At 56.3% G+C, this 27757-nt stretch overlaps 2 protein-coding genes and 1 long non-coding RNA gene across 5 annotated transcripts in view; 1 reads left to right on the top strand and 2 right to left on the bottom strand.

The window, feature by feature from the left end:
- Nucleotides 1–13124: 13124 nt before the first annotated feature.
- Tbx2 (T-box transcription factor 2) lies at nt 13125–22225 on the bottom strand. The gene is made up of 7 exons (XM_016001741.3): nt 21330–22225; nt 19961–20228; nt 18861–19007; nt 17672–17748; nt 17406–17575; nt 16309–16949; nt 13125–14232 (listed from the first exon to the last, which is right to left on the bottom strand). Exons 1-7 carry the CDS (start codon nt 21722–21724, stop codon nt 13777–13779), a joined length of 2154 nt encoding a protein of 717 aa, XP_015857227.2. The 5' UTR covers nt 21725–22225; the 3' UTR covers nt 13125–13776.
- Nucleotides 22223–24419, bottom strand: LOC143274435 (uncharacterized). Its single transcript, XM_076577616.1, has 2 exons — nt 23559–24419; nt 22223–23087 (listed from the first exon to the last, which is right to left on the bottom strand). Exon 2 carries the CDS (start codon nt 23003–23005, stop codon nt 22223–22225), a length of 783 nt encoding a protein of 260 aa, XP_076433731.1. The 5' UTR covers nt 23006–23087; nt 23559–24419.
- The window catches only part of LOC107401976 (uncharacterized), a 52113-nt gene continuing 46875 nt past the window's right edge, over nt 22520–27757 (top strand). For all 3 annotated transcript variants that reach the window (XR_013053069.1, XR_013053067.1, XR_013053068.1), the window contains exon 1: nt 22520–22658. This is a non-coding gene — a long non-coding RNA (uncharacterized LOC107401976). The remainder of the gene's footprint in view (nt 22659–27757) is intronic.

Here is a 27757-nt window from a genome sequence, read left to right as displayed (position 1 = left end):
AGTTTTGATTATATCTACAAAAGTCCCTATTTGAAAATAAGGTCACCTTCACAGGTCCCAGGATTTGGGACATGGATATATCTTTTTGAAAGGACACAATTCAACCAACCCCAACAGGACAGTTACTAAGAATGTGGAAAAGATTCTGGGCCAGATGTCAATAAAAAGCTGATATTGAGACTGAAGGTATAGACCGGCAGGAGAGTATACATGAGACTGTGTGTTCAATCCTCAGCAACTTCTCAGTGGTCTGAACAATTTAGAAAGGCAGCTGGGACAGGCTCATTAGTAGGCTTGTTCATAGAAGACCAATAATTTGGGGACTAGCATGGTGGCATCTACTAGCAATCCCAGCACTTGGGAGTCAGAGACAAAAGGATCACAAGGTTCAAGGGCAGGCCCAAGCTACATAGAAAGATCTTGTCTTAAAAAACAAACAAACAAACAAACAAACAAACAAACGGAGCTGGAGAGATGGCTCAGTGGGTAAGAGCACTGACTGTTTTTCCAGAGAACCTGGGTTTGATTGCCAGCACCCACATGTCAACTCAGAACTGTCTATACCTCCAGTTCCAGAGGACTTAATGTCCCACCTCTGTGGGTGCCAGAGACACAAGTGGTGTACAAAAATACATAAAGTCGCCGGGCGGTGGTGGCGCACGTCTTTTATCCCAGCACTCGGGAGGCAGAGGCAGGCGGGTCTCTGTGAGTTCGAGGCCAGCCTGGTCTCCAAAGCCAGTTCCAGGAAAGGCGCAAAGCTACACAGGGAAACCCTGTCTCGAAAAACAAAAACAAAAACAAACAAACAAAAATACATAAAGTCAAAACATAATCTCAGCACTCAGGAGGCAAAGGCAGGTGGATCTCTGTGAGTTTGAGGCCAGCCTGGTCTACACTAGTTTCAGAACAGCTAGGGACACACAGAGAAGTCCTGTCTTGAAAAGCCAACAGAACAAAACAAATGGACAAACAAAAAAGGCCCTTACACATAATAAATTAACTAATTAATAAAGTTCAAGAATGGTAACGCATGTTTGTACAATTCTAGTACTCTGGAGACTAAATCAGGAAGCTTGTTTAGAGTTTGAGGCCACCCTGAACTACATAGTGAGCACCAGGCCCTCCAGGGTAATATAGCAAGACCCTATTTCCAAAATATAAAGTCCAAACGTAACAATGACAAAGGATAAATAAGTCACATGTAGACACAGCTCGGCTGGCAGAACCCTTGGCTAGCATTCACAAAGCCCGGGGTCAGTCCTCAACATCACATAAACCAGGCAAGATGATGCACACCTATAACCCCAGCACTCAGGAGAAGGCAGCATCTTTGGCCTTCCAACCTTGACTGAAGACCAGCAGCTCTCTAGAATCCACAGCCCTTCAGGGCCAGGTTGGCAATGCTAAGGTATCTAGTCTCAAGGACTGGGCAGCTACTGGGGTCGCAACCCCACCTCTGTGAAGATGCCCATTGTTGGACTCCCCAGACAGTATCATGCAAGCCATTCTAATAAATCCCCCTTGAATGTATATTATTCCATGAGCCCTGTTCCCCTAGAGAACTTGGCTAATACAGACTCATGTTTTTGATATCCTAGTCAAGAAAACATTTCCAAGGTAATGAAGCTTCTCTTAGGATTTCTGTTGTGTGATTTTATTTGTTTGTTTATTTATTTATTTACTTTGGTTTTTCGAGACAGGGTTTCTCTGTGTAGTTTTGGAGCCTGTCCTGGATCTCGCTCTGTAGACCAGGCTGGACTACTCGAACTCACAGAGATCCGCCTAGCTCTGCCTCCTGAGTGCTGGGATTAAAGGCGTGCACCACCACCGCCTGGCTGTTGTATGGTATTTTAATGGCATTCTGACAAAGTTTGCTTTGAGTCAGAGGGCGGAGCTAGGCACTAGCTGACCAAAATTAACCATAGAGGTTTTGAATGACTGAGGACAGATAGGAGAAAGGAAGTAGTAAGGCGGGGCTGAGAGGCTCTCAGCCCTTTTTGGATTGAGAAAGGAAATCACTAGTGGCTTCTCCTCTTCTCTGATCATTCAGGTTTTTATCCCAATATCTGACTCCCAGGTTGTTGTTGTTGTTGTTTTTTTTTAATGGTTTTTCAAGACAGGGTTTCTCTGTGTAGCTTTGCGCCTTTCCTGGAACTCACTCTATAGCCCAGGCTGGCCTTGAACTCACAGACATCCGCCTGCTCTGCCTCTCGAGTGCTGGGATTAAAGCTGTGCACCACCTGGCGACAATTTTTTATTGGTAAAGAATAATTAGATAAATGCTTCAGATTTCCTTGAAGAGCTTTGTAGCTTTGATCTAGTCAAAGTTAATTTTGATGCATCGTGTAAGGTAAGCGTCTAACCTCATTCTTTTGCATATCCAGTTTTCCCAGCACCATTTGTGGAAAAAGGTGTCTGTCCTTCCCCCATACATGGAATATTCCTGTCACTGCTGCCAAGAACCAAACCCGGGGGCTGGAGAGAAGGCTCTCCCATAGGACCTGAGCTTGGTTCCCAGCACCCCACAAGGCAGCTCACAACCACCTGGAACTCCAGTCCCAGGTGGAGCTCACTTGATTTCTTTCTCTTTTGAGCATGGAGAGGCGGTGCCTGAAAGCTGAGCCAATCGAATGCTATGTCTGGTAATACGCTAGAACGGACAAGCAGCAGTCTAGACTGATTTGACTCCCGCTGAGCCTGAAGCGACTCTTGCTTTTCTCACTCACGTAGAACCACACGTTCACGTTCCATTTTTGACCTGGGTTAATCTGAGTTGGGCTTCAGTGGGTAGGCATCCTGCACCCCTGACCGGTACATCTTTCTGCATTAAGAAAAGTGACACTGGGAAGCACCTGGCTCTTAGGAGGCCTTTGGAAAGCTCGGCAAGCCTGGCTCTGTGCTGTAACCGTTCCTGACAGCAGCGATGGGCAGGGAGGTGTTTGTGTGGGTGTAAGAGGGATGGATGCAGCACGTGACTACAGAGGGACCATTGCAGCATTGCCCTGGGATTGTCGGGGTGGGGGGGAGCTGCAGAGCCATCTCCTGACCTCTCAGCCCCTCAGCTGAGTCCCATAACCCCAGATGCCTGCAGCCAGACCCCCTGGCCCACTCAGGCCCTACACCTGTAGCCCAGCTGCTCAGACCCTACTACACCTGTAGCCCAGCTGCTCAGGAGGCGGAGGCAGGAGAAGCACCTGAGCACAGGAGTTTGAGGCCACCCTGAGCAACATGGTAAGACACTGTTACCACTTCCAAAAACAACACCCCCCACCAACCTCACTAAAGTGTGCACTTTAAAAATATGACTTTTGGAGCTAGCAAGATGGTAAGAGCACTCACTGCAAAACCGGAGGACCCGGAGTCTTTTCCCAAGACCCACGTGGTGAAAGGAGAGAACTCATTTCCAGAAGTTATCCTCTGACCTGCACGTGTGTGTTGAGGCACACGCATGCACAGGTACACATAAATAAATGTAAAGAAAATAAGTGAATGTGTCCCAGCATCACTCAGGAGGCAGAGGCAGGTGGATCTCTGAGAGTGCGAGGACAGCCAGAACTGAGAGAAACCCTGTCTCAAAAAAAAAAAAAAAAAACCCAAACAACAACAACAACAAAACCTCTTGAATGGGTTCAGGGGATTGGAACTCAGTCTCTCCCACTTGGGAAGCAGTACTTTACTCACTGAGGCATTTCCCAAGCCTTTCATCCCCCCCCCCTTTAAATCAAGAGAGGGGATAGAGAGCTGGCTCAGTGGTACCAAGAGTGCTTACTGCTCTTGTACAGGACCCAGGGCTCTGTTCCCAGTACCCTCAGTCAGGTGGCTCACATCCAGGGATCCCATGCCCTCTTCTGGCCTCCTCAGGCTCCTGCAAGTCTGTGGTACACACAAACTAACTCATAAAGACTCATGCACATACACATCAGAAACCGAACCAAAAAAAAAAAATCTTTTTGCCAGCAAGAAGAAGCCCTGGGAAAACAGCCTCTGAGAGAGGAAGTGTGCCTGGCACTCTTGGTCTAGCAGTGCACACACACACACACACACACACACACACACACACACACACACACACACACACACTCAATCACTCGGTGAAGTAATGCATGGCAGCCTCCGTTCACCAAGGGGCTAGAGAACTGTGAAGAAGGGCTCCCTCTGGCTGAGGTAGGTCCAGGAATCCTACTTAGATGTGAGTGAGCCTGAGCCTGATCAAGAACACCTGACATGAAGGACTAGTCACAAGTGCCATGGTCCCCTTCCCTGTGTGACCTTGAATCACCCCTTGGAGAACCTACCCTGGTCCCCGGGCTTTCCCTACCTGGAATGGGGAGGGGAAACCCCAGCACTGGCCCGGGGTAGGGGAGAGGCTGAGAACCCTTACTCTGGCGATGACAGAGAGCCTTTTGAGCTTTTGGAAGTTGTCAGGAACCCAGACAAGAGTCTGATCTCCGCAGGCACTGATGGAAGCCAGAAGCCAGGCACCTGGAAAGAGGATGAATCGAAGAGGCTGATGGACCCCTTTCCCAGCAAGACTTGGAGAATGGGAGTGCCGAACAGGTCAGTGTCCTCCAGTGAGGGGTGGGAGGGGTCCAAAAAGAGCCCCTGGGGGGCATAGGGCAGGGGAGAGGTAAGAACACAGGCCAGCCAGAGGCTGAGCCCACAGAAGGACAGCTGCACTGTGAAGGTGACAGCGAAGGGCGGGGTACACCACGGGACACTGTGCAGGGCACAGCAAGTGCAGGGATCTGTCTGCTCCACGGTGGAGGAAGGACAAGGCTGCTCTGATGAAGCAAGAGGGCTGCTTCGAGGTCTTTGCACCCCAGCGGACACATCTCCCTTTGCCCTCTTCAAACTAAGGCAATCCAGTCTATCCCCAGATGGAAACTTGAGGCTCGAGCCACAAACCACAAACTGGGCATGGAGTTAATCCAAGCACTTGGGAGACAGAGGCAGGAGGATCTCTGTGAGTTTGAGTTCAGCCTGGTCTATAGAGTGAGTTCCAGGGCAACCAGAGCTACATAGTGAGATGCTGTCTCAAAAGGAAAAGGAGGAGGGGAAGGGGGAGGAAGGGAAGAGGGAGGGAGAGGAGGGGGAGGAGGGGGAGGGGAGGAGGAGGGGGAGGAGGGAGAGGAGGAGGAGGGGAAGGGAAGGGGAGGAGGAGGGGGAGGAGGGAGAGGAGGAGGAGGAAGTTCAACCACAGAATTTGAACCGGGCATCACTGGTTGCACACTTTCCGTGCTCTTAGTCACATCCTGCAGTATTTGAGTCTGGCAGAAGTGCTGAACAGAATTTGGAGCGGAGGCACAAAGAGAGAGCCAGAACCTCTTCAGGGAGATGGCAGCCAGGTAGAAACTCGGTTTCAGAGAGCCTGTGGCAGGAGGAGGTAGCGACTAGCCGTCTGGACAACCCTAGATCCCCACCTAGTGGTCAGAAAGAGCTTTTTTTTTTTTTTTTTTTAAACGTCTGGAGACATCGATCCAATCAGGTCACGTCACCCTCCAGCAAGGAACACCTCCACCTGAGCCTGAGTTCCGCAGAAAGGAGGGTGCCACCAGCCAGCACACACGCACCAACATTCATAGCCCTCCTTCGGGGAGGGGAGCGGGGAATTTGTACACTTCTAGGTTATGTGCCCAGGCTCCCATTCCAGGCTTGCCCTTCAGGAGAGGCAAAGCGAGCCTGACAGCATCCACCAGGCGGTTATACACAGTATCGCCCAATCCTCCCACAGGTGGGTGCCGGGAGTCACTGATTGCTAACTACAAAACACTATGCTAGGTACCCAACTCTGAACAAAGAAGGCCAGAAAATCCTGGAGGAAGCCGTGGGCCCAGCTTTGAGAGACGGAAGGCAGCATGGCATATTGCAGACAGCCCCGAGGGGAGGTGTCCAAGAGCAGCCTGGAATAGGGTCCAGGGAGTAGGCAGGACCCACAAGGGCCCCATTGCCAGGCTAAAGAGCCTGGAGCGCCGTAGGAGTTCTGCAACCTTTGGAGGGTTTCCAGCAGGGTGGCCCTCATCTCAGGACACAAGGAATACTCACCAGCAGACATGCTAGGCGGCGGTCGCAGGTAGAGAGGCCCCGGAGTGGGAGGAGCAAGTCTTTTGCTCCAGAATCCAGAGTACCAAAACCCCCAGAGCACAGAAAATTACCAGCCTTGCTGGAGAGCAGGACTGAAAGACTAGTAGTATTTGTATGTAGGTAGCCTGGGACCTTTTACAGCACAGGGAAGTTTTCTGCAAAGACACAGACACAGACACACAGACACACACACAGACATACACGCACGCAAGCACGCACACACGCATGCACGCACGCAGGCACGCACGCACGCACGCACGCATGTGAACAGATATGCTTCTGCCAGCCAACCTGGGCCTTGGTTCTGAGGCGGCCTTGACTGACTAGGACTGAAGCTGCATGTCCTCGGGAGCTCTCCACTACAGACTCCAAGTGGTCTTGGAGGAGGGCCTTTGGCCTAGGCCTTGGGTAGGAGTGTCCAGCAGGGATTCTCCCTGTAGGCCCTGCTTCTGGAGGGTGGAATTCATTCATTTCTTCTTCAAATTTTTTCTGTACCCCTCTTATTTGTGGGAGAAGTATTAGGTCTGGGGTCCCAGCAATGAGCAAAAAAGACACCAGCTGCCCCTTGGGGGAGCCAATGATCTTGCAGGACACAGAGATTTGATGAAATCCATACTTTCCCCAGAGAGACATGGCAGTGAATAGAATCTGGTGGAATAGGACTGAGCCCCAGAAAGCAGGGCCAGGGGAGAGCCTGCCCGTGTGTCTTTAGGACAGGATCCCACTATGTAGTACAGACTGGCTCAGTGTCTTTTCTTTTTGTGTTTGGAGAGAGTTTGTTTGTTTGAGATGGGAATCTCACTGTGTAGTCCAGGCCTGCCTTCATCTAGTGATAATACTCCGGTCTCAGCCTACTAAATGTCAGATTACAGGCATGAGCCATCATACCAACTAACCTCAAACTCATGATCCTCCTGCCTCAGCTTCCCCTATGCCTGAGTGTATCTGTATGTAAGCAAACCTCTGTGATTACAGGACTGTGTCTGCATAGGGTCAAGTGTGGGGGGCACCTGTACAAATGTCTATTTTTGGCTATTAGTGTACATGCCGTCTCCACATGCATAGGTGATGTGGAGATGTGGGGGTGGGGGGTTACTTCTCAAGCCTAAGAGGTTTCTGTTGTGCAGGATATCAGTGCTGAGACCAAAAATCTTATGGGCAAACTGGGAAAGATTAGAAGAGATGTCTGATTTGAGAAGGCAGTAATATCCCCAGTTGAGGAAAGAGAGCTAAGGATCTAATCATCCATCCACTCTAGCACTAAATAAAAATCACTCCTATGACATCCCATCCTGAGGGCTGGGCCAAATGACCTGGGAGACTCTGATGCCCCAAAAGCATGGAGCAGGAACCCTCAGGGCTCTGGGAAAGAGCACACTGGACGGGGAAGACTCTGAGATCTGTTTCTTAGCTCCCTTGAGCCTGGACAGGGCTAAGCCTTGATTTTTCCCTCTGAAACGGAAGTTCCCATTCCAAGAAGAAGAAGAAACATGTTTGGCATGTAGTAGGTGGTCCACAGCTCCTCCTGTCAGGCTGAGGAGCTGTTGCCATGGAGCCAGAGGACATCCAGTTCTCTTCAAGAAATAAAAATAAGAGTGAAGATGGGTCATGTCTAAGCTCCCCTACTAGGCCGATGTGACGCCAGCAGCCATCTTGGTCTCCTCATTCAGCCACTTCTCCCACAGACACAGACTCTAGTCAGGACGTCAGGGCTCAGCATCCGGCAGCAGAGGGGTCATGCACCAGGCCCTTTTGTCCTTTCCCAGCAGCGAGGCTGGAGGCTGACTCCTACCCGTCATCACCTCATTAGCTGCTGCTGCCAAGGGCCCTGCCCACAGGATTGTGAAAGAGTCCCGTCCTTTATTTACTGGACATCCTGAAGGCCTTCATTTCTCTGAACCCCAATGTTTAGAGAATCACAAATTCTATGGTTCAGGGTCACTGTACTACCCCTGAATTGACCTTCAGTGAGAGCCCTTGTATGCCAGTGCTTTGAAGACCACCAAGACTTTCGTTCAGGGAAGGAATGAGTCCAAATAAGTAGTCCAGATCTAGGGGATACCCTTTAATGGGGGGCCTCAGAAGGCCTCTTACTGGTCTCGCTTTCTCTCTTTGGGGAGACTGCTGCATGCAGTCTGTCAGCAAACTGTGGTACTAGAGGCCACAGTCGCCTCCTCACAACCCATAGGATGTGCCCTCTCCAAACTCAGCTTGGTGGGAAGGCTGACCAGTGACAGCCACATCCCACAGGGACTGGAGGCAGCTGGAGCCAGCTGGTTCCCTGAGGGTTTCAGAACCTGGAATGCAGTTTCCTAATTGGGAATTCATCCAGGCCACCAATCCTGCCCCCACCCCAAGAATCTTAGCCACAGCCAAAGCCCCCAAGGTCCGTGAATGGCTATGCCCCTCTCCCTCAGGCCCAGGTTCCTCAAGGATTAGGTGTTTGTCAGGGGCAGTTGAGGTTGGGGAGGGGAACACTCCAGCTTGTCACTCACATATCACTTTGATTTTAGTCCACACCTTTTACTTTGCCAACGAGGATTCTGAAGCCCAGAAAAGAGAGTCGTGGTGTCCAAAGTCTTACAGCTAGAGGCAAAGTTTGACCTTGAACATGTTATCTCCTGTTCAGTTTTCCTACAGAGCCTGTGTGTTCTGCAGTAGATGTATATGTTGATGACTATTAAATTACTGAAGGTTTGACCCTATCCTCTGGTCTGCTGAGCCTGGCTGGGGTGGGGAAATGCATGTAAGGAAAGATCGGTGGTAACAGGGCAGCTTCCTAGCTGTGTGGTTTTTGTTTTGTTTTGGTTGTTGTTGGTTTTTTTGTTTGTTTGTTTGTTTGTTTTATTTTTTTGGTTTTTGGTTTTTTGAGACAGGGTTTCTCTGTGTAGCCCTGGCTGTCCTGGAACTCGATCTGTAGACCAGGCTGGCCTCAGACTCACAGAGATCCGCCTGCCTCTGCCTCCCCAGTGCTGGGACTAAAGGTGTGCGCCACCACCGCCCAGCTAGCTTTGTGTTCTTAAAAGGTGTGTGCTGAGTTCTTCTGCTCCCCTCCCCCACGGGGGGGGGGGCTGCAGTGAGCTGCTGGAATCTTTGGTGCCTAACTTCCAGGAATTACCCCCACTTGAAATGTGCCATTTCTTAGCTACCGGGCCTCCCCTCTTTACCCATGCTGAGTCTCCAACTCAAACCTGGCCCCAGCCTCTGGTTGCTCAGCCCTGAGCCCTTCTTATTCAGCTGGAAAAACTGAAGATCCAAAGTCTCTCCTGAGCCTTTGGTAGTCTTGAGAGACACGACCCTCGTCCTCAGGTATGCTGCTCCCAGGTGTTTGCCCAACAGCCTCTTCATGTGACCTTGACGATCTGGGTGAGGCTGAGGAGGTGGAGGTAAGCGCTGAGGAATGCCTGGGCCAGCTATTACACTCAAGCGTGCATGGTCCAGTGGAGCCCACACTCTAATACGCCACAGGCATGTCTTCCAGAGCTCGTGGATGCCAGCCCTGATGGCGCCTCAGAGAGACCAGGAAAGCCAGAGGCAAGCTCCTTCCCTGTTCTAGGAGGGATCCCGAGAGGCCACAGCCCAGACAGGCCTATCAAAGGCCATACATAGGTTGTTGTTTCTCAGTCTGGTCTCTCAGGACTGGGAACTGGCACTGCAGGGCACTTCCAAAGAGAAGGCCCCACACCAAGCTTTGAGCTCTCTAGTCGGTGCCCGCAGCCGTCTTCAGTAGCCTCTCGGAAGTTTCTGGGCTTGGACCTACAGTGGTCGGAGGTTCTGTCTCACTGCCCATTTCCCCCGGACACAGGGCTTCTCAGGCTCCGGCAGGCAGGGTTGCGTCGGCTGCGGACCGGCCCCTGGCCTGGAGCGCCATCTCGTGGGCACGTTAGGAGTTCCTGCGGCCTGGGAACTGGACAGGCTCCCGCGTCCCGGGCAGCCTCAAAAAAGGAAGGGAGTTCGGGGTCCTCGGCATCCACAAACCCGATGGACACATACGCGCCCCTAGAGGGCCCAAAAGAAACTCCGAGGGGCAAAGAGTCCTCCGGACACCAACACTTTCCCTGCGGGCCACCTGCCTGCACTCGGGACGCAATGTCCAAAGACCACCTGGAGCGCCCAGCTACCTCCAGCGCTCGGGACGTCATCCCACTGCACCCCAGTCCTTAGAGCCCGGGACTCTGGACCCTTGGCTGGACCCTGCCTACCCGATAGTGCTCCAAACTTCGGGGTCAAGGGCCGAGAGGCGGATGGCTTCGGGAGGAGGAAGCCAGATTGGCTTTAGGGTCGTTCTCAAACTAGAAAGAGAGGTCAGAGTTGCAACTCCGTTCTCTCCCAGACCTGTCCCTCTGCAGCCACCTTCTCCTAGAACGGCAGGGGACGGGGCCTTGAGCCTGGGCAGGCGAGGGCCGGTGTCCCGAGATCCCGGCGCTCCGTGCTCCTCCCCCAGCCCGCGAGCCCGCCGCGGGGAAGGTGGAGCCCAGCTCCACGCCCTCCGGGAGGGCAGGGCCAACTACCGAGGTGCGGATGCCCTCACTCGCAGCCGGGAAGTTGGGAGGGAAGGAATAGCTTGAGGGTCCGGAAGCCTCGGGTTAACCGCGTGGGAAATCCCGCGTCCTAGGTCTCGGGGCCCATGCAGTTGGGCCGCTAGGGGTCTCACCGAGCCCCCTAATTCCGAATCTCCCTGTTCGCCGGTGAATCACACTCAGTCCTAAACCAGCATACGCTGTTCTGCCGGACCCCACACTCCCCATAGAGACTCTAGGCGACACACTAGGTCACCCACCGACAGGCCTCGGCGACCCTGCGATCCCCATCGCTCACACACGCCCCTCTGCAGACGGATTTGCCGTCCAAGGTCCCCCGATAGCAGGTCCTGAAGGGTTAAGAAGGCCGTGGGGCACCGGAGCAGCGGGTACGCGGGCGCCTGAGCTAATTGGCGACCCCAGAGACAATGAAGGCTGGGAAGGCTGATGGCTTAATTGGGCCTGGGAGTGGCCTGGCCTTTGTCTGGGACCCATCGGCTGTAGGATCCCCAAGCTGCACTTGGCCTTGCAGCTGGGGCCCAGCGGACCACTGGGTAGGCAACCCCGGGAGTGGGGGCGTGTAAGCCCGAAAGTAAGGGGGCGGGAGGACTCTCCAAACTGCGTTCCAGGATCTGAAGTAGTACCCGACCCGAGCTGCTGCAGCCGGCCTTCCAAGACAGACCCTCTCCGGTGGCTGCTCTGCCGCGACCATGCCCACCACCTGAGTGGTGCCCCCTGGTGTCCGCAGGCCGCGGGGGACCCACAGCCAACTCCCGACATTCTTTCCTGGTTGAAAGGGAGAGGCCGCAAAAAGCCTGCGCAGGCCTTGCTCTGTGAATTTTACAGGCGTTTCAACCCAAAGTGACCTCGAATAAACGCAGAGATAAGGAGAGGTGCCCTGGGAAGGGGCGAGGGAGCTTTCCTGTTCCTGCTTGGTTCATGGACCACATTGCTGGTCAAGGAGATCAGAGACAGGGAAGCCATGACCCACCTAGGGTTGGGATGAGATCTTCTACGGCCTCCCCCACCCCCCACTCCAACCTCTCTTCCCCCTCAGCCCCTGGACTTCAGCATAGTTTGGGCAGCCTTCTTCCAGGAAGAGTTTGATAGTTTTTTTTTCCTTGCAAATGTATCACCCCAGGAAGGAGTCCTGAGCATTTGGGGGTCCCAGAACTTTCAATTCTACCTGCATGTCATCCTCCCTTTCAAATCACTCTCCCTGATGTCCCTGGGCTAGTACAACTCCCCCGGGGTGCACAGTGCCCAGAGAGGCAACCTCCTTGGTCAAACCCCCTGGATTTAAAGGAAGAAAGGTGGCGTGCTCAGCGACCACAACCCCAGGGACATGCTGAAGGAGTAACTGCTTGCCAGCCGCCCCGACCACTTCGGTTAAGGACTGAAAGCGCCTGCCAGTTTAGTGGTGATGAGAGAGGTGCGGCCCTCTGAGCGAAATGGATGGGAGCAGCTAGCTGTCCTTGATGGAATGGGTCTTGGGGAAGCACTAGCCCCATGGGACTGGTGAGACACAGCCGGGACCCCCTTGAAAGTCGCCAGCCAGCTGAAGCAGGGAAGGGAACAGCTTAGTGACCCACACTCACACCCCGGGAGTTAGTCGAGTTCTAAGGAGGAATTTTTAGGCCAGATTCTGCCACTCTATTCAGCAGCCCAAACACCGAATGATTCCAGAAGGCAGAGGGATGGGACAGAATTCTGGAGGCCATGGTATTGAAGCAACAGGGAGGGCCACGCCAACAGACGCGCTGGAAAGGAGAAAGTGGAACGGGAAGCATCCACTTTCCCAGACCATGCACCCAGAAAACGTGGAAAGGGGGTGATGAGTGGGTCCACGGTGTTCTAGAAGGGAAATCGGAGACCAGGCCGCTCTTCTGCGCTTGGCTTGGCTCCAAGCGACAGGGACCAGCAGGAGCTGCGGACACACAGCCAGTGGCCAGCAGAGGGAGCCCCGGCCGCGGGCCTGGGTCGCCGGGACTGCGAGGCCGAGCGGCGCCTCCGGGGCCAGCCTGTGCCCGGCGCCGACGCCCGGGGCCTCGCGACTGTGCGTCGTGCAGCCGCCGTGGCCGAGGTGCATGCAGCTGCCAGGCAGATAGGGGCGCCCAGCCCTTGCCCCCGCCTCAGTCCCTTCTTCTGCGCCCACAAAGCCCCAGCCCCGCGCGGCCCACAGAGCGCACAGCGGGGTTCACTTCGCATCGCAGCGTTTTTTTATTTCCTCGCTTAGTTCTCCCTCTGGAGCAAAAAGTGAAAACCTGAGGTGGGGCCCGTGGGCCGGGCGGGCAAAGCCGGGGCGCAGAGGCTGAGGGGGCCCGCGGGGTGGGCCTTCCCAGGGGTTCGGTGCCTCCCCCTTTCCCAGCAGCCAAGGATCCTGGGGCCCTGTACAATATAGATGCTCATGTAAAATGAAAAAAAAAATTAAATGCTATGAGTTAATCTCTAAATATATGTACACAGCAATGTACACCTTTGAATAAATTAATACGATTTTGCATCTTCTGTGAACCTTAAAGCTTATTTACACAAATTACCATTTATTTCATAAATATCTTTTGCCCCCTGGGGACTCAAAGCAGAGTGCAACTTCCTCCGCTGACCCAGGAGGAGGAGGAGGAGGAGGAGGAGGAGGAGGAGAGGCGCCTGCCTCCGGTTGGGTAGAGGTGGGAAGACCAAAGACAGGACTCCTAGCTCAAGTCTACACTGACTTCAGGCGTCTCTGGCTCCAGCATCCTCCACCTTAGTTTCTCACGACGTCCAGGCCCAAGGCCAGGGATCGTGGGATACTCTCCAAAGCGAACACCTCTACCCTATGCACCTTCTGCCTTCCAAAGGGACGCTGGACTCCAAAGGAGACCATCCCTACCCCCATAGTGCTGAAAGAAGGAGGTACCCCCCCGTAGTTGACTCTCGAGCAGATCTGGATCAAATCCAGGGGCTCCAGTGCGACTGTGTTGCGGATAGACTGATTCCTCCTTGAGGCCCCCCCGGGGGAAGCGGCCCAGATCCCCAACCTGCCACGCGAGGCTCTGTTCCGACTGCAGAAGCCTGCTTTTGCTCCTTTATTTAAATAAATACCCATTCTGTGCTGTACACGTCCCGAGCAGTCGAGGCAGGCAGCCCAGCCCGGGGAGACTCGTGTGGTAGCGCAGCAGCCAAGCAGCCCCCCTCACTTGGGCGACTCCCGGCCTGGGGAGAGGGCTCGCTGGTTCTCCAGCCCACTCACCAGTCTCTGGATGCTCTGCAGTTCACTGGCCACCTCTTTGGCTGAGCCACTGGGCGAGAGGGCCCCACGGGATGGGCCCCCCACTTTTCGGAGAGCCAGCTCAGGCAGCGGGCTGGGCTCACGGCTGTTGCCACCCGCAGCCTTGGAGCCCTCCGCAACCAGCCCGGTGGTAAGGAGGCTGGTGCTAGGTGGGATGGTGACCGGGATCTGGTAGGGGCTGAAGCGCAGGCGGGGCCGGGCACTGCCCAGGAATGGGCTCCGGGATAGGGAACCGGCGGCGGCGGCGGCGGCGGCAGCGGCGGCGCTGGTGGCGGGTAAAGCGGAGGCGGCGGCGGCCGCTGCTGCCATGTAAGTGTAGGGATAGGGGAAGAGGCCTCCGAAAGTGGGCATTGGGATTCCCTGGAAGAAACAGAAGGGAGCGAGGGTTAGACAGCTGTCGGAAGGGTGGTAGCCTGAATACTACAATTTAATACCCCTTGCTCTACTCAAACCAGAAGTCACGTAACTATAAAACCGTGGCCTCACAGGTGGAGGCGTCCATCACCTAGGGTGAGACCTAGAGTTGCCCTTCTCTGTCTGAGCTGGTTGGTATGGTGGGGGTAAGAGAATAAGCATCAGTTGGCTGAGTTAGTATGGGCAAAGGCCTAGAGGGAAGAAAGAGGGCAGGCATGGGGCCAGGTGGCAAGCAGGCAGCTGGTACTGTCATATGAGGTCCTTCTCATCTAGACCAGTGGTTCCTCCATGCCTTCTGTCTGCAGGATCCAAGCTGCTGCAGGAACACAGGCTTGGAAAGCAGGATGCTCAAGTCTCTTGCCTGCTTGCCTGCTTGCCTGCTTGCCTGCTTGCCTGCCCAGGGGTCTCCTGTCTCAGCCAGGATCAGGACACAAGTACTAACCAGTTCATAAACTGGCCTGACTGTTTGACAAAGAACGGAGGGCCCTTCTGTGGCAGCTGAGGACAGAATACAAAGTCTTTGCTGGTGGATAGCAGCAGCAGCCAGGAAACCCTGGACAAACAGGGCACTCAGCTCCTGAGGCCCCGATTTGAGATTATCTGACCTTTGAGATAATGGCTTATGCCCCAGGGTGTGTGCCTGCGGAGCAGGTGACAGACTGGCAGTACTAGATTCGGAGAAAGCCCAAGTCCTGGTTCAAACAGGAGAAACCAAGCAGCAGTCTAGCCTGGAGGAATGGAAGGGCTTATGAGCCCCACCGTGCACTTCAGACCTGCGACCTCGGGTTGAGAGGAGAGGCAGAAGCTTGGAATTTTCCAAGATTTGGCTTCACCTGACACACAGCTATGGCCCTTACCCCCTAGAGGCTATACCAACTGATTTCTCATGAGCTGGGGAGTACTCTCCTTGGATTTGCACCTACTGACCAGGCTGTGTCCAGAAACCCTGGCTTCTCTATGTCCTCCATGATTCCCGTTTGTTTGGGGAGGGGCATTCACATGCACAGAAAACCAGGGGTGCAGATCAACCCTCCAGCCCAGAGTCATGGTGGTTCGGGTGCCCCAGACACTGTATATACCCTGATGATAAGCCCTGTTCAGAACTCATTTCACAGCCCCACCCCCGACTTTACACACATTCGCTTCTGAACCAAAGCCACATTCTCAAAAATCTAAATTCCTATTTTCCTTCCCCGGAGATAAGATCTCAAGGGTTCAATTTGCCAGAAACCTCAGCGGGAAGAGACTGAATGAAGAGATTCCAAATCTTTCCGCAGGGAATATTCCACCCAAGTAACCAAAGAGGCTGCTCTGCACATCGGATCTCCTTATTGCGCCGCTGGCCACATTTTCATAAACTCTCCCCTGGGAACTCAGAATTTCAGTAGGAGGCTGTGGGGGAACTAAGCCCCCTTCCCTGGATGTGGATGGAGAATCAGGAGACTCAGCGTAGGGCAAAGACCAGTCCAGGTACTAGTCAGGGCAGGCGACTTCCTACTTGAGGACCTCCAAGGGGCCAGGGATATCTGTGAGGTGAGTCATTTTGGTAGTCAACTGTCCAGAAAACAAGGCAAAATTTTCTCCTTCCTTCCTCCAGCCTATAGAATCTTTCAGCGCCAATCAAGAGGTAAAGGTTTTCCTTCTCAGAAGTTTCCTAGGGCCAGAAAAGTGAACCCCATAAAGCCCAGGAGCAACCCTAGTTGGTCATTCAGAAAAGTGTTGAGGGGTACTGTCTCACCCTCCGCTGGGGTTGTAGAGAAGGAAACAGACCCAGAGAGGAACAGGGACTTTCCTAAGGTCACACAGGGTTCAGAAGCAATGTCCTGGCTAGATCATAAGCAGGCGTTCTGTTTGGATACCTCAGAACCTAGATGGCTTTTCTGTAGACTGGATTAGGTCTTTCTGAGAGGATCTGAGTACCTACAGCATCACTCAAGTTCTCTGCCCATCTCAACCACCACCAAGCTGCACCTCCCTCCCTCCCTCGGCTGCCTGCCGCTGCCAGCAGATCACAGGCCTTACCTGAGATGCCAGCATGTGCTGGGAGAGGTGGAACGGGAAGGGCGCCGCGGTGCTTGCTGCGCTGGCTGCGGGACCCAGCCCGCCTGCGTCCAGCCCCGCGGGGGTTCCGGGCCCAGCGCCTCCGCCACTGCCGCCGCCTCCTGCCACCGAGGCTAGCAGATGACCCATGCCCATGGCGGAGAAGGCTCCGGGGCCCATAGCGAATTGTCCTGGGTGCAGGAAAAGAGGCTGGCCAGCTCCCAGCGGCCCAAAGAACTGCTGCCCGTGCAGGTGGCTGGAGAAGGCCAGGCCAGGCAGGTGGCCCGCACCCAGTGGCGATACACTGTCTGTCTGCACCACCAGCGGCGCCAAGCTAGGCTCCTTGCCCTCGCCCGCATCCTTGCGCCCCTCGTCCTTCCTCCGGGCCTCGGCGCGTTCCTTCTCCAGGCTCCGCAGGCCAAAGGGGCCGTCCCCACCGCCCTCCGTCGGTTCCTTGCTGCCCCTCTCCGGGCTGCGCCGCTCCCGGGCGCGTTCGGGTTCGGTCAAGCGAGCGGGGCTGGCGTCCCGCGTAGGGCTGCGGCCGAGGGGCGCTGCTGAGCGCTCCTCACCGCCCGGGCGCTCCGGCTCAGGGTCGCTGTCGGCTGCGCAGGGCTTCTCCTCGGCTGCGGGGAGAAAGGGAGCACGAGTTACAGGGGCTGAGCCCGAGACCAACGCAGCGCAGCGTCCTGAGAAACCTGGGCTGCTGGGTGGTGGACACTTTAGACCGACTTGCTGTTGGGAAGGTCAAGTTGGGGGAGTTTCTAGGGGCAGCTGCAGGTCGCATAAATCCCAGACCCATTCTTACACTGGAAGAAAACCAGCCCCGGAGGAGGAGAAAACCTTATTTCTAACCACACGTCCCACGAGGGGTCCAGCTCCAAAGCCTACCAAATGTCCCGGCTGCCAGGGACAGTCCTTACATGGGAGTACCAGACTGGAAAATCTAGCCACATCCAGGTAACTTTTATCCAGGCCTTTAGATTAGCCGATCGCTGAACAAAAGACCGACTTTAAGGGGCCCCCTAAGGGGACACTTCCTTAGTCCTTCTTCCCAGACTCGGATCAACCGTGCCGCTCACCTCGGGCCCGGTGCAGGCGCAGGGGACTGGGCGCTGCGCTGGGGGAGGGCGGTGGTTCTCGCGCAGGCGGAGGGTCGCAGGACGAGGCATCGGACTCGGCGCCGTCACGGTCACGCTCGGGCTTGCAGTGTTCCTCATACAAGCGGAGAGTCGGCAGAGTGAGCTGCTTCCTAGGGGCGAGCAGAAGGAGCCGTCAGCCGCCAACGCACCCCTCCGGCTTCCTGTGGCCCAGGCTACGTGTCACAGGCCACCCGCGGATATCTCACCTTTTCTCCCGACGGCCGTTCCCGGTGTCCCGGAAGCCCTTGGCAAAGGGGTTGTTGTCGATCTTCAGCTGTGTAATCTGCGGGACCGAGGAAGCGGCACAAAGTCAAGACCTGGCTCTTCTAGCCTGGCCGGGGACACCCCGAGGTCAGCGGCTACGGGCCACGGAGTAGAGAGCCCGGGGTAGGGGGTGGGGTGGTACCACCCGGGATTGGAAGCTGGGAGGTGAGGCCAGCGGGCAAGCATCTAGGAAAGTGACAGGGTCTCTTTCTTATTCAATAAATAATCCCTCAACACGCACACACAGGCCCAAGCAAACAAATAGGCTCATGTAGTCACTCAGGTTAAACTATCCGCACCGACAAACACCGCACACCCAAGCCCGCAGGTCCAGGCAAAGGCAAATCATTGCACTCACAGGCCCAGAAGGGCAAGTTCACAAAAAAATAAAAATAAATAAATAAGTGCCTATATAGAATCCAACGAATCCACCACTAGCGTCCACCTATAGCTAAGACACTCCATATAGTGTACGTGGCTAGGCAGACCCCCGGGTTTGCAGAGACCCTACCAGAGACACGGGGACACTCTCATTTAATTCACAATGACCTGTGAGGGCGCAGACAAGTAGAAAAAGCCCTTTCACCTGAAGGAGAATTCTCACAGTTTTTTTCCCAAAGGGCCTGGGGCCTGGTGGCCCCAGACAAGCGGTTTAGAGGATCTCACCAGAGCTCACCAGGGCTCTGCCACCTGCCCCACTCTTTGGCTCCCGTGGAGAGTAAAAATTGGACCCTGCGTTCCTAGCATCTGTAGAGCTTGGGCAGATTGCCGCAGGCGTCCTCTTTTCATTTAGATCCCCAGTCAAGAGCCAAGAAATGAACGAAATAAAATGTAAAAATGTCAGCGGGAGCCTGAGTCTCTACTAATTGCTAAGTAAACATCTCCCCTCCAACTATGGCCCAGCTGGGTGAGTGCCTCAGGGGAGTATGTGTGTCTGTGTGGGTAGGAGAGGGAGCCCAGGGGGTTTATGTGGGTGCTGCTCTTGAAAATCTCACTGGGTGGTGAGTTTTTAAAGCTCTCGCCGATGCTACTGCTGTTGGGTGGGTTTGAACCGAAGTTTGGAGCCTATACACTGTTGGGGGGGGGATGTAGATGGACGGAGGGGCCAAGTCCACTCCCCACCCAGCACACCTTGTCGTTCTGGTAGGCAGTGACAGCTATGAAGTCAGTCTCTGGGAAGACGTAGGTACGGAAGGTGCTGTATGGGAGCTTCAGGATGTCATTGGCTCTGACGATGTGGAAGCGAGGCTGGTACTTGTGCATGGAGTTCAGGATGGTCTGTGAAGAGCAGGAGGTTCAGGGGGCAGTTCCCTGCCCTTGTCCGAACCCTTTCTACTACTGGGGGCTGACAGCTTTCATTCTCTCTCTCTCTCTCTCTCTCTCTCTCTCTCTCTCTCTCTCTCTCTCTCATTTTTTCCACCTGCACTGCTTTTTCCACTTTCCCCATGCTTTTCTTCTTACAGCTATTTTCTCTATCACACACACACCCCTCCCCGGTTGGAAACAGACGAAACAGAAATTAAACAAAGCAGGGAGAAATAAAACCCAATTCCATGCTCTGACTGCACTTTCCATGACATTGGTAAGCTCCTGAAATACTAAGGAAAGAGAAGTGTGTATGCGGAGGAGGAAGGCTCCTGGGCTGCCTAGAGTGCAACAGGAGCCCCCCCCTTTGCCCAATGACCCCCCATCATTGGCTGGGATTTTGACTCAGGCAGAAATGGAGAGTTCCTCATACTGTCCCTTGGCTGGACATCTGCCTTCCTGGAGGGAAAGGTCTCCAGAAGGCCTGAAGAGAGCGGTTTGGTCTCTGGATCCTCTAGCCTTAGCCTTAGCTAACGGTTAGCTGCAGGAGTAAGCCTTGGCAGGTTTTCCAAGCTCGGCATCTACAAGCCCATAGCAGAGTGACCTCCACAGGACCTGAGCCGCTTGACCCAGTCCTTGTAGCACCTGCCTCAGCCTTGACTTTAGGAGGGCCTCTCAAAACCCTCGCAGAAGGAATTGAGATTGTGAGCAGCCTGGAACTTCCCGTCAACTGTCTGCACACTCTGGGAGCCCAGGCCCAGCTTTCTTGGGCCACCGGGCAGTGACCCAGACAGGGCCACTCTAAGAGTTCAACTGAGGCTTCCTGCTAGAAAACCTGGTAGCCTCCCTCTAGCCACTCGACTGTAGTGTAGGCACCCAGGACGCACCCCGGGTTCTCAACACCTTCCCGCTCTGCCCCCACTCACAAAGCCATGCTTGTCAGAAATGTTGTTGGTCAGCTTCAGCTTGTGGAAAGCCACAGGCTTGGCCATCCACTGCTCCCCCGTGGCCGGGCTGTCCGGATGAATGTACATGCGTTTGGGCATCTCCGGGTCGGCCTTGCCTGCCACCATCCACCGTGAGTTGTGGAACTTATAGCGGCAGTCATCGGCAGCCACAATGTCCATCAGCAGGATGTACTTGGCCTTCTTGTCCAGGCCGCTGACTCGCACCTTGAAGGGGGGGAACATCCGCCTCGGAGGGAGGGAAGGGGACATGCCATTGGGACCCGGCTCTTCTTTGCCCCTTTACCTTCCTGATGACGGGACGCCCCTGCCTGAAGTTGCCCGATCTATGTTTGGCATAACCTCCTCTACGTGTGCTGTACTCTTCTTTTATTGCTACTGGGAAGACCCAACCTGCGGAAATTACTCCCAAGACACCCCATTTCTGCTGGCCAGACCCTGTTTTGTAAAGCCTTGGATGAGCTTTGCACTCGGGTCTGCGAACCTTTCCTCCACTCTGATCTGAGACGAAGGCTAAGGCTGGTGCCCAGGAAAGGAAACTAGGCCCTTTAGAAATACGCTGGGTATTTTCCCCCCTGAATTGCCCTGAAATTCGTTCAGAGGAAATAGACTCTTTGGACAGGGCTCGTAGAGACAAACTGGCAAGGTCTTTGTCTGGGAAAACGATATATATAACTTCGATTAGGGATCCTGAGCCTGGAGTTCGGGGGAACAGGGTGAACCTGAGGCCTGGACTCTCAGAGCCTGAAGTGTTGGGAGGACTGGGGATTGTATTTTTCTTCTGGCTTTAAGGCCTCAAGAAGTGGCTGGTCTTGAGCTCCAAGCTCCAAGGACAAGCAAGACTCTCTCCAGGGCCTAGCTGCAGGCTCAACAACTCAAGACCCGCTGCGGGAACCAAGCGGTCGGTCTGGAGCTAGCAGGAGGCGGGATGCTTAGTCCCACTATGGACTCCGGGAAACAGAGCGGAGAATCCGGGAAAGGCTCTCTTTCTCTCTCCTAGGAACTCCGAGATCCACCCGGAGGCAGAAAAGCGAGACCTCAAGGGGCAAAGGAGACGCACCAGGGCCGAGCCACCGGGGCTTTGAGACTCAGAGCGATTGGGACCATTCTTTAGGAGCGTGTTTTCGTTTTATTTCAATCGAGGGATGTTTGCTTTTCTTTTTCTTTTTAATTCGCTCCGGTGCCAAACGAAAAAAAGTCAGCGTGCTTGTCTGTGGAGAGGAGCGTGGCGCCAGGGCCAGAGCCGGGGAGCCGAGAGCACCGGGCCGGTGCTGGTGGGCGCTGTCTGGTCCCCTAGCCCGCCCGCCCGCCGGCCTACCGGCCACCCTACCTCCCGGACTTGGTGATGACCATCTCGGTGCCCAGCTTGTGGAACTGGTCCCACAGCTCCTTGGCCTCCAGCGTCACCTTGGGGTCGTCCTCCACCTCGTCCTCGGGTTCCAGGCTCTTGAGCGAGCGCAGATGCGCGGCGGGCGGGTGCGGGCCGAGTGCCGAGACGTGCAGCCCCGCCTCGGCAGCCGCTGCGGCCGCTGCAGCCGCTGCCGCCGCCCCCGCCAGGCCCGGGTCGGGCAGAGGCTTGGCCAGCGCGCCGGGCGGCAGCGCTAGCGCCGGGAAGAAGGAGGGTTGCGCTGCCGCCAGGAAGGCGGACATGGGGAAGTCGGCGGGCCGTGGCGCGTGGAACGGGTGGTAAGCCATGGCGCTGGCTGCCAGCGCCGGCTCTCTCATCGGGACATCCGGCCCAGGCACCCGGGAGCCGGGGCCGGGGCCGGGGGCGCGCGGCTCGGACCCCCGGCCCGGGCGGCGGCGCGAGCGGAGGACTGACGGCCCCGGCGGCAGGCGCGGCAGCGGCTTCTCCCGGCTCCCCGTCCCGTGCACCTCAAGGGGCGCGGGGCTCTGGACGCGGGGGTGGAGGGGGCTCTGCGCGGGGCTGGGCTGGGCTGGGCTGGCCTGGCCGGCTCCGGCGCCGGGGACCACGCGCGACTGGTTAGATCTTGTCCTGATCTCTGGAAAACTGTGACTATCTCACATGTCCTGCCCTGCTCGGATCCCCTGCGCTAACGAGCCAGGCCCCCCTTGATTGCTGATTTTACGCTTTTTGGACCAATTGTGGGTCTCCGGGGGCGGGGTTTTGACAGCTCAGGCCAAGCTCCGGACGGGAGGGGGGGCCGAGGAGAAGGTGTCGGAAGCCTCAGCAGTAAGAAAACATGTCAACAGAATAAAATATTAACCAATGACGGGCCAGCGGGCCCCGAGACCCCTCCCCCTGGCCTGGCCCCCACCCCGCCGCCCGCGCGGGCCGCTGCCTGGGCGAGGGCTGGGAAGCGCGCAGGGCCGACCTGACCCGCCGAAAGGGCCTGAGGCAGGGGGCGCCCGGGTCCCAGGGCCTTGGGGAAGGACCCCTAGCCGCATGCCGGCCCCAAGTGCAAAGCATTGACACGTTCCGGAGAGGAGAGGGGGCGCCCTTTCCCTCCCGCGCCGGGAGGCCCGGCCGCTCTGGCCTGCGCCCCAGCCTGGCCTCCCACCCCACTCCCGGTCACCGCCCCGGGTCCCTGCACTTCGGAGGGAGGCTGCGGGCACTGGAAAGCGAGGCCGGTGGGCGGGCAAGTCAGGAGGCTCGGGCGGCCGAGGTCCCGGAGCCGAACTCAGGTAGCCGGAGCCGGTGAGTGGGGAGCCATGGCAGGACCCCGATGGGGCCCGGCACGGGCGGGAGCGGCGCGCGGCCTTGCGCTGGGGAAATGCGGGGACCCCCTCACCTGCGTCTCCCCTCACAGACTCAGGCACCTGGAGTTCCAGGCGGGCCCTGCATTTAGCCCAAAGTAGGTCTGAGTCAGGTCCCCAACCTAAAGCCTTCTGGCGAGTAGGAAAATGGAGCCTTGGGGCCAGGTAGGCGAGCGCACCTTCTGCTGAGCCCAGGGAGGTACTGCGATGGCTGATCCTAGACCTCAGACTCTCCACACGTGCCAAAACGAATTTTCGCCGCATCCGGTACTGGAGATGCAAGCTCATCTCTTCCTAAGCCCCGGCATCCTTTCTTCACTCGAGTTTGTTTCCGTCTTTTGGAAGCTCAAGGAGCCCTGGTTCAGGAATGCTGAATAATAAGGGTAGGAATCGAGGTTCACAAATGCCAGCATTTGTGAACACCCCCTTCGACGATCAGTCTTGGTTTTCTCTCTGGTGACAGCTCCAGTGCATCCCCGTGTGTGTGTGTGTGTGTGTGTGTGTGTGTGTGTGTGTGTGTGTGTGTGTGTGTTTTGTATTTCGCGCCCAGTGTGGTGCCTTCGTTACACATTGAGAGCCTTAATCAGGTGTGTCCAGAGTAAAAAGATCATACACTTGCCTCAAACAGGGCTGGAGTGCGACCCCTGATGCTTGTGCAGGGTGGGGGGCAAGGCAGGGTACGGACTAGCCACCGTCGACACTCCCATCCAAACAACCACTACAAGTGAATTCCGCCGCACCCGCCCTGTGGTCCTCATGGTGGGCACCTAAATCCATCAATGGCCCAGGCCCCTTGCCCCTCCGCTGCATACAGCAGGACTCAGAGCACTTGGTAGCTGACCTCCCAGAAAGGCGTTTAAAGGCCAATCGCCCTCGGCAGTGCGGGACTGAGACCAGCAGGAGTCGTTTGGCCTCCACGACCTTTTCCCCTATGTTTCTGAGCCAACGCCAGGCGCTTGCGATTCTTCATAGCCGTGTGCGCGCCTGCCCCACAGGGTTTTCCTTTAGGTTCGTCCTCTTGTCTAGGTCGCTCTTCTCTGCCCGCAGCGGATCTTCAGCTCCAGCTTCGCAGTGTTCCGCAGCTGGGGTGAGATCCATTGCAGCTTTGCATAAGTTCCAATTTAAACAGGATGTGTCCCCTCCGGGAGATATGTGTCTGAACACACTTGGGCAGTCAGTGAGGCCAGGTCAGCTTCCCGAATTAGCAATAATACGTTTGCTAAGTTGTGTGTATGCGGACAGGCACTTTAGTACTTGTAAGAATTGTGTGTGTATCGAAGTATGTATTTGAGACATTTTCCTGGGTAGCATACGGTAGCTGGTCTACCCATCTGGGCCCGAGATTTGAAACACGAAGGTCTGAGTTATTTGTCCACGAAACCGGGCAGCTATGGCGCGGTGGCTGCTTTAGGGGACCAGAATCCCACCTAAGGAGATAAGAACCTGCCCTGCGGCTGGTCACACAGGCTTTTTCCTGGCAGGCTGGGATTCCACCAACGGCTCCAGCCCACCATCCCGCGGTCACCCCGAGGACCTGCCTTAGCCACTCTTAAGATTCTTTATCGACCCTCCCCAATCAAACTTCTGCTTAGAATACCCTTGGATCATCGAAAACTGGCGCTGGGGCGGCCCAAGCAGCCTCTCAAGCGGCGCCTTGCGGCTCGGCTCGCAACTCCTGCTCCGCCCTACCCGCCCCCCTCCCCCCGCCTGGGTCTACCCCCCCCTCCTTCCCAGGAACAGGCGCCCCTGGGGGAGTCCCCCGGGCAGAAAGTGCGTGTCTCTTTAAGAGGCCCCGGGGGGCGCCTCGCGGGCCGCCCGGGGCTGGAGGGGGAGGGCACGGGCGAGGGCGGCTGGCGCCAGGCGGCCGAGGCTCCACAACAAAGCTCCGGCCCCTGTCACTTCGCATCGGCCGGGACCCGCAGACGGGTGGGGGACGCGCGCTCAGCCGCCCCTCCCTCTCCCAGGCGGTCCTGGGCAGGGGCGTCGGGCGGGCGCTGGCTTCGTGGTCCCAGGCCCCTTCCGCGTGGTCCCTACCCTTAGCTTCCCGCAACAACCAAATGGAGCACCGGTCGCCTGGCCGGGATGGGACTGCAGTCCCAAGCCTGGCAGGGCTGCCTGCTCCCTCTTTTGGCATGGTCAAGACACAAGGCTAAGTCCTCCCTCCTGAGTTGATCCTAAAGATCGCATAGGTCTCCGTGTGGAGACGGAAAAAGATTATTCCACACCACCTGTGGGTGTCTGCATGCACGACCCTCACGGAGTGGATGCGGGCGATGTGTGGTCCTATGGCAGCGTTGGGTGAGGGGAATGTGAGCGCCAGTAACTGGGCACTAAGCGCTTCTTGGCAAAGGAATGTGCCCGGGGAAAGCTGGGGTGACATGTGTGGCCCTATGCTTAGGGAAAGTGGTTAGGGAGACACGAGGCGCATCCATCGTTCTCTTCTACAGCTTCTTCTCCACTGGACCCGCGCCTCCCGGAGCCTTGGCGCCAGCTAGCCCGCTTAAGCAGTGGGGCTGGGCTCCCCCGCGGTCCCGGGTCTGGCCAGGCTGGGGGCCGCGGCCTCGGTGACCCCAGCCCGCGGCGGCCCGGCCTGTCCCGTCCACTTAAACAAATTGCGGCTGACAGGCGCGCAGTCTCCCTGGAGCCGCAGCTCGCCGGTCGCCTCTCTCGTCCCAATTACCCAGCGCAGGGTCTGGTCAGCAGGCTGGGGTGCGGCAGGCGACGCGGGAAGAGTGGGCTGCCCGACTCCTCTGCCTGGTCATGGTGTGGTCCTAGTCTGGTGCCAGGACCAGGCGCGGGGCCACTTCGTCGTCAGGCTCTGGGAAGCACTGGAGCAGTGACCGACGGTGTGGCCCAGTGCCTGGCTGTCAGGTTGATGCGGAGGCGAGGCCCAGCTAGGTGCCTCTTGCACCCGGAGTTGTGGGGTGGGGGACGACATCTCCCTGCATTTTGAGAGATCACGTGGTTAGGAACCCAGGTTGTGTCCTCGTCGATTTTGGACGACTTTCCCCAGACTTTTAGGAATCCTATAACTCCTCTGAACTGCTAACTACTCGCTACCCTGAGCCTTGGTTCCACGAGGTGCAGCCGCTGTCGCTCTTGGTACACGCAGGGCTGCAGAAGTGAGGTGCCTGAGTCTTGAACTTGAGCCTGGACATGGGGTGGGTGTTTGGGGTCTCAGGAGAGTGAACCGGCTTGAGAAGGGCTCCCAGGACCGGCCCACCTCCAACAGCGGGGCGTGGCTGGTCGGTGGGCACTCTACAGGCTGGTTCGCTTTGGCCCGCACCAGGAGGGGAGGGGGGGGTCTCTGGAGTACCTGGGGCACAGCGCGGTCAGTCTGCGCTGCCCCCGCAGTGCAGTCCCACCAATGAGCTCCCTGGACCGTAGTAGCCTCTGAACACCCTTTTGCCTTTCTGATGCTGCCCCGCTGAGCTCTTCCCCATGCATCTTTTTAGAGATGAGAATTCTGAAGCCTAGAGTTGCAGGGAATTTGCTTAAAGTCACCTAGCTCCTGGTGGAAAAGCTAGAATGGAACCCTGGAACCTCAAAAAGAGGCGTGTGCTCAGACCCCAAATCCACTCCTTCGAAAGGCATTTCGAAGCGGTGGCATTGCTGTGGTCCTCAGAGAGGAAAGCCACACTGGCATTCCAGGGCGTCCACTGGGCTCTGGATTTTAGGACCAGGTCTGCAGGAGGTGGGGGTGCAGGGGAAAGGGGTTACTCGGGGTGCAGCTTCAAAGTCAGCTGAAAACTTGCAGAGCTGGGACTCAGGAGTCGGTGAGATGGGTCTGGGATTGTCTGGGGGCACTTGACAGAGAGGTCAGCTGGGATTCAGGTGGCTGGCTGTACAGGAACTCCGGAGCACATGGAGCAGCAGGGTGCAGACAGAGGTCAGCTGACTGACTGTGTGAATCCATGACCTTGGGACAGGCCCTGCCTTTCTTGGGGCTCAGGCTTGTCATCAGCACAAGGAAGGTGGGTGACATCTTTGGGTTTAGGGTTTGCGATTTGTAAAAATTCAAGAGTCCTTGAGAAATGATCCCCAGTTGCCGTCCTGCGGCTGTCTGGCCTGGCTTCTGCCTGCACCCGGCAGAGCTGACCCTGATGTCTGTGCTCGTGTGTGACTTTGCCCTTGGACCACTGGGCCTTTTACTGAACCCCTCACAGACAGTGCCACACCTTTGGCATTGTCCTCTTAGTTCCCAGCAGCCTCTCTGCAGACCACGAAGATATTTTTCTCCCATCAGATTGAGAAGGAGCCCAATGAGTAGGTAGCGCTGTGAGAATCAGGAGGTCACTTGCCTTCCTCAAGGTCACCTGGCCCGGCCACAATTAGATTCCTGTTCTGATGACCTTCTGAGTGATGCTATCGTGAGGTCTGGGAGGGGGGTTGCAGTGGGGAGGTGGAGGCTGTTTGGGATGTTATCTGTACAGGATAAGAGGCCGGCTGCTCCAGGACTAGCTGCAGTCAAGACCCCCATCCAGCTCTCACCTTCAGCTGATTACAGGCTATGGCTGGGTCCCTAACCTTCCCAATTAGCTGGAGGCCAGGCCCAGGGCCTTTCAGATAACCTGAACTCCAAAGGCAGCCGCCATGGGGCCGGCTTATCTGGGCTCTCTGATCCCGCCCCCTCCCCCACTGGCTTCCAGTTGCCCTGACTGCAAGCAGATGAATAACCAGATTGTCCCGCAAGTCCAGCATGACACCCACTGCTTTCCCTGACTGGAGGAGGCCACATCTGTTCACCCCCCACACTGTGAAGGAAGGGCTGGACCGGGTCGGCAGGTCCCCCGCATGGCTGGGAGCGCCTGGCAGCAATGTCTTTGTCCCATCCATGTGCCCAAGGGTGGGTGCAGAGGGGTCATGCTTTCTAGAGCTTCAGTACCCAACTCTGGGCAGCCGAGCCGCCAGCTGTGTGCACAAGAGGCCTGTGGCACCCTCCTTCTGGCCCGTGTTGACTGAACCGGTGCTCCAGCTGGGGTTGGGGGCTGTGCCAGGCCCGTCAATGGTGAAGCTGCCCGCATGGGGGAAAGCTGATGT

The sequence above is a fragment of the Peromyscus maniculatus genome, chromosome 8 (assembly GCF_049852395.1).
Source record: "Peromyscus maniculatus bairdii isolate BWxNUB_F1_BW_parent chromosome 8, HU_Pman_BW_mat_3.1, whole genome shotgun sequence".
NCBI lineage: Eukaryota > Metazoa > Chordata > Mammalia > Rodentia > Cricetidae > Peromyscus > Peromyscus maniculatus.
This window is presented reverse-complemented; position numbering and strand designations above follow the sequence as displayed.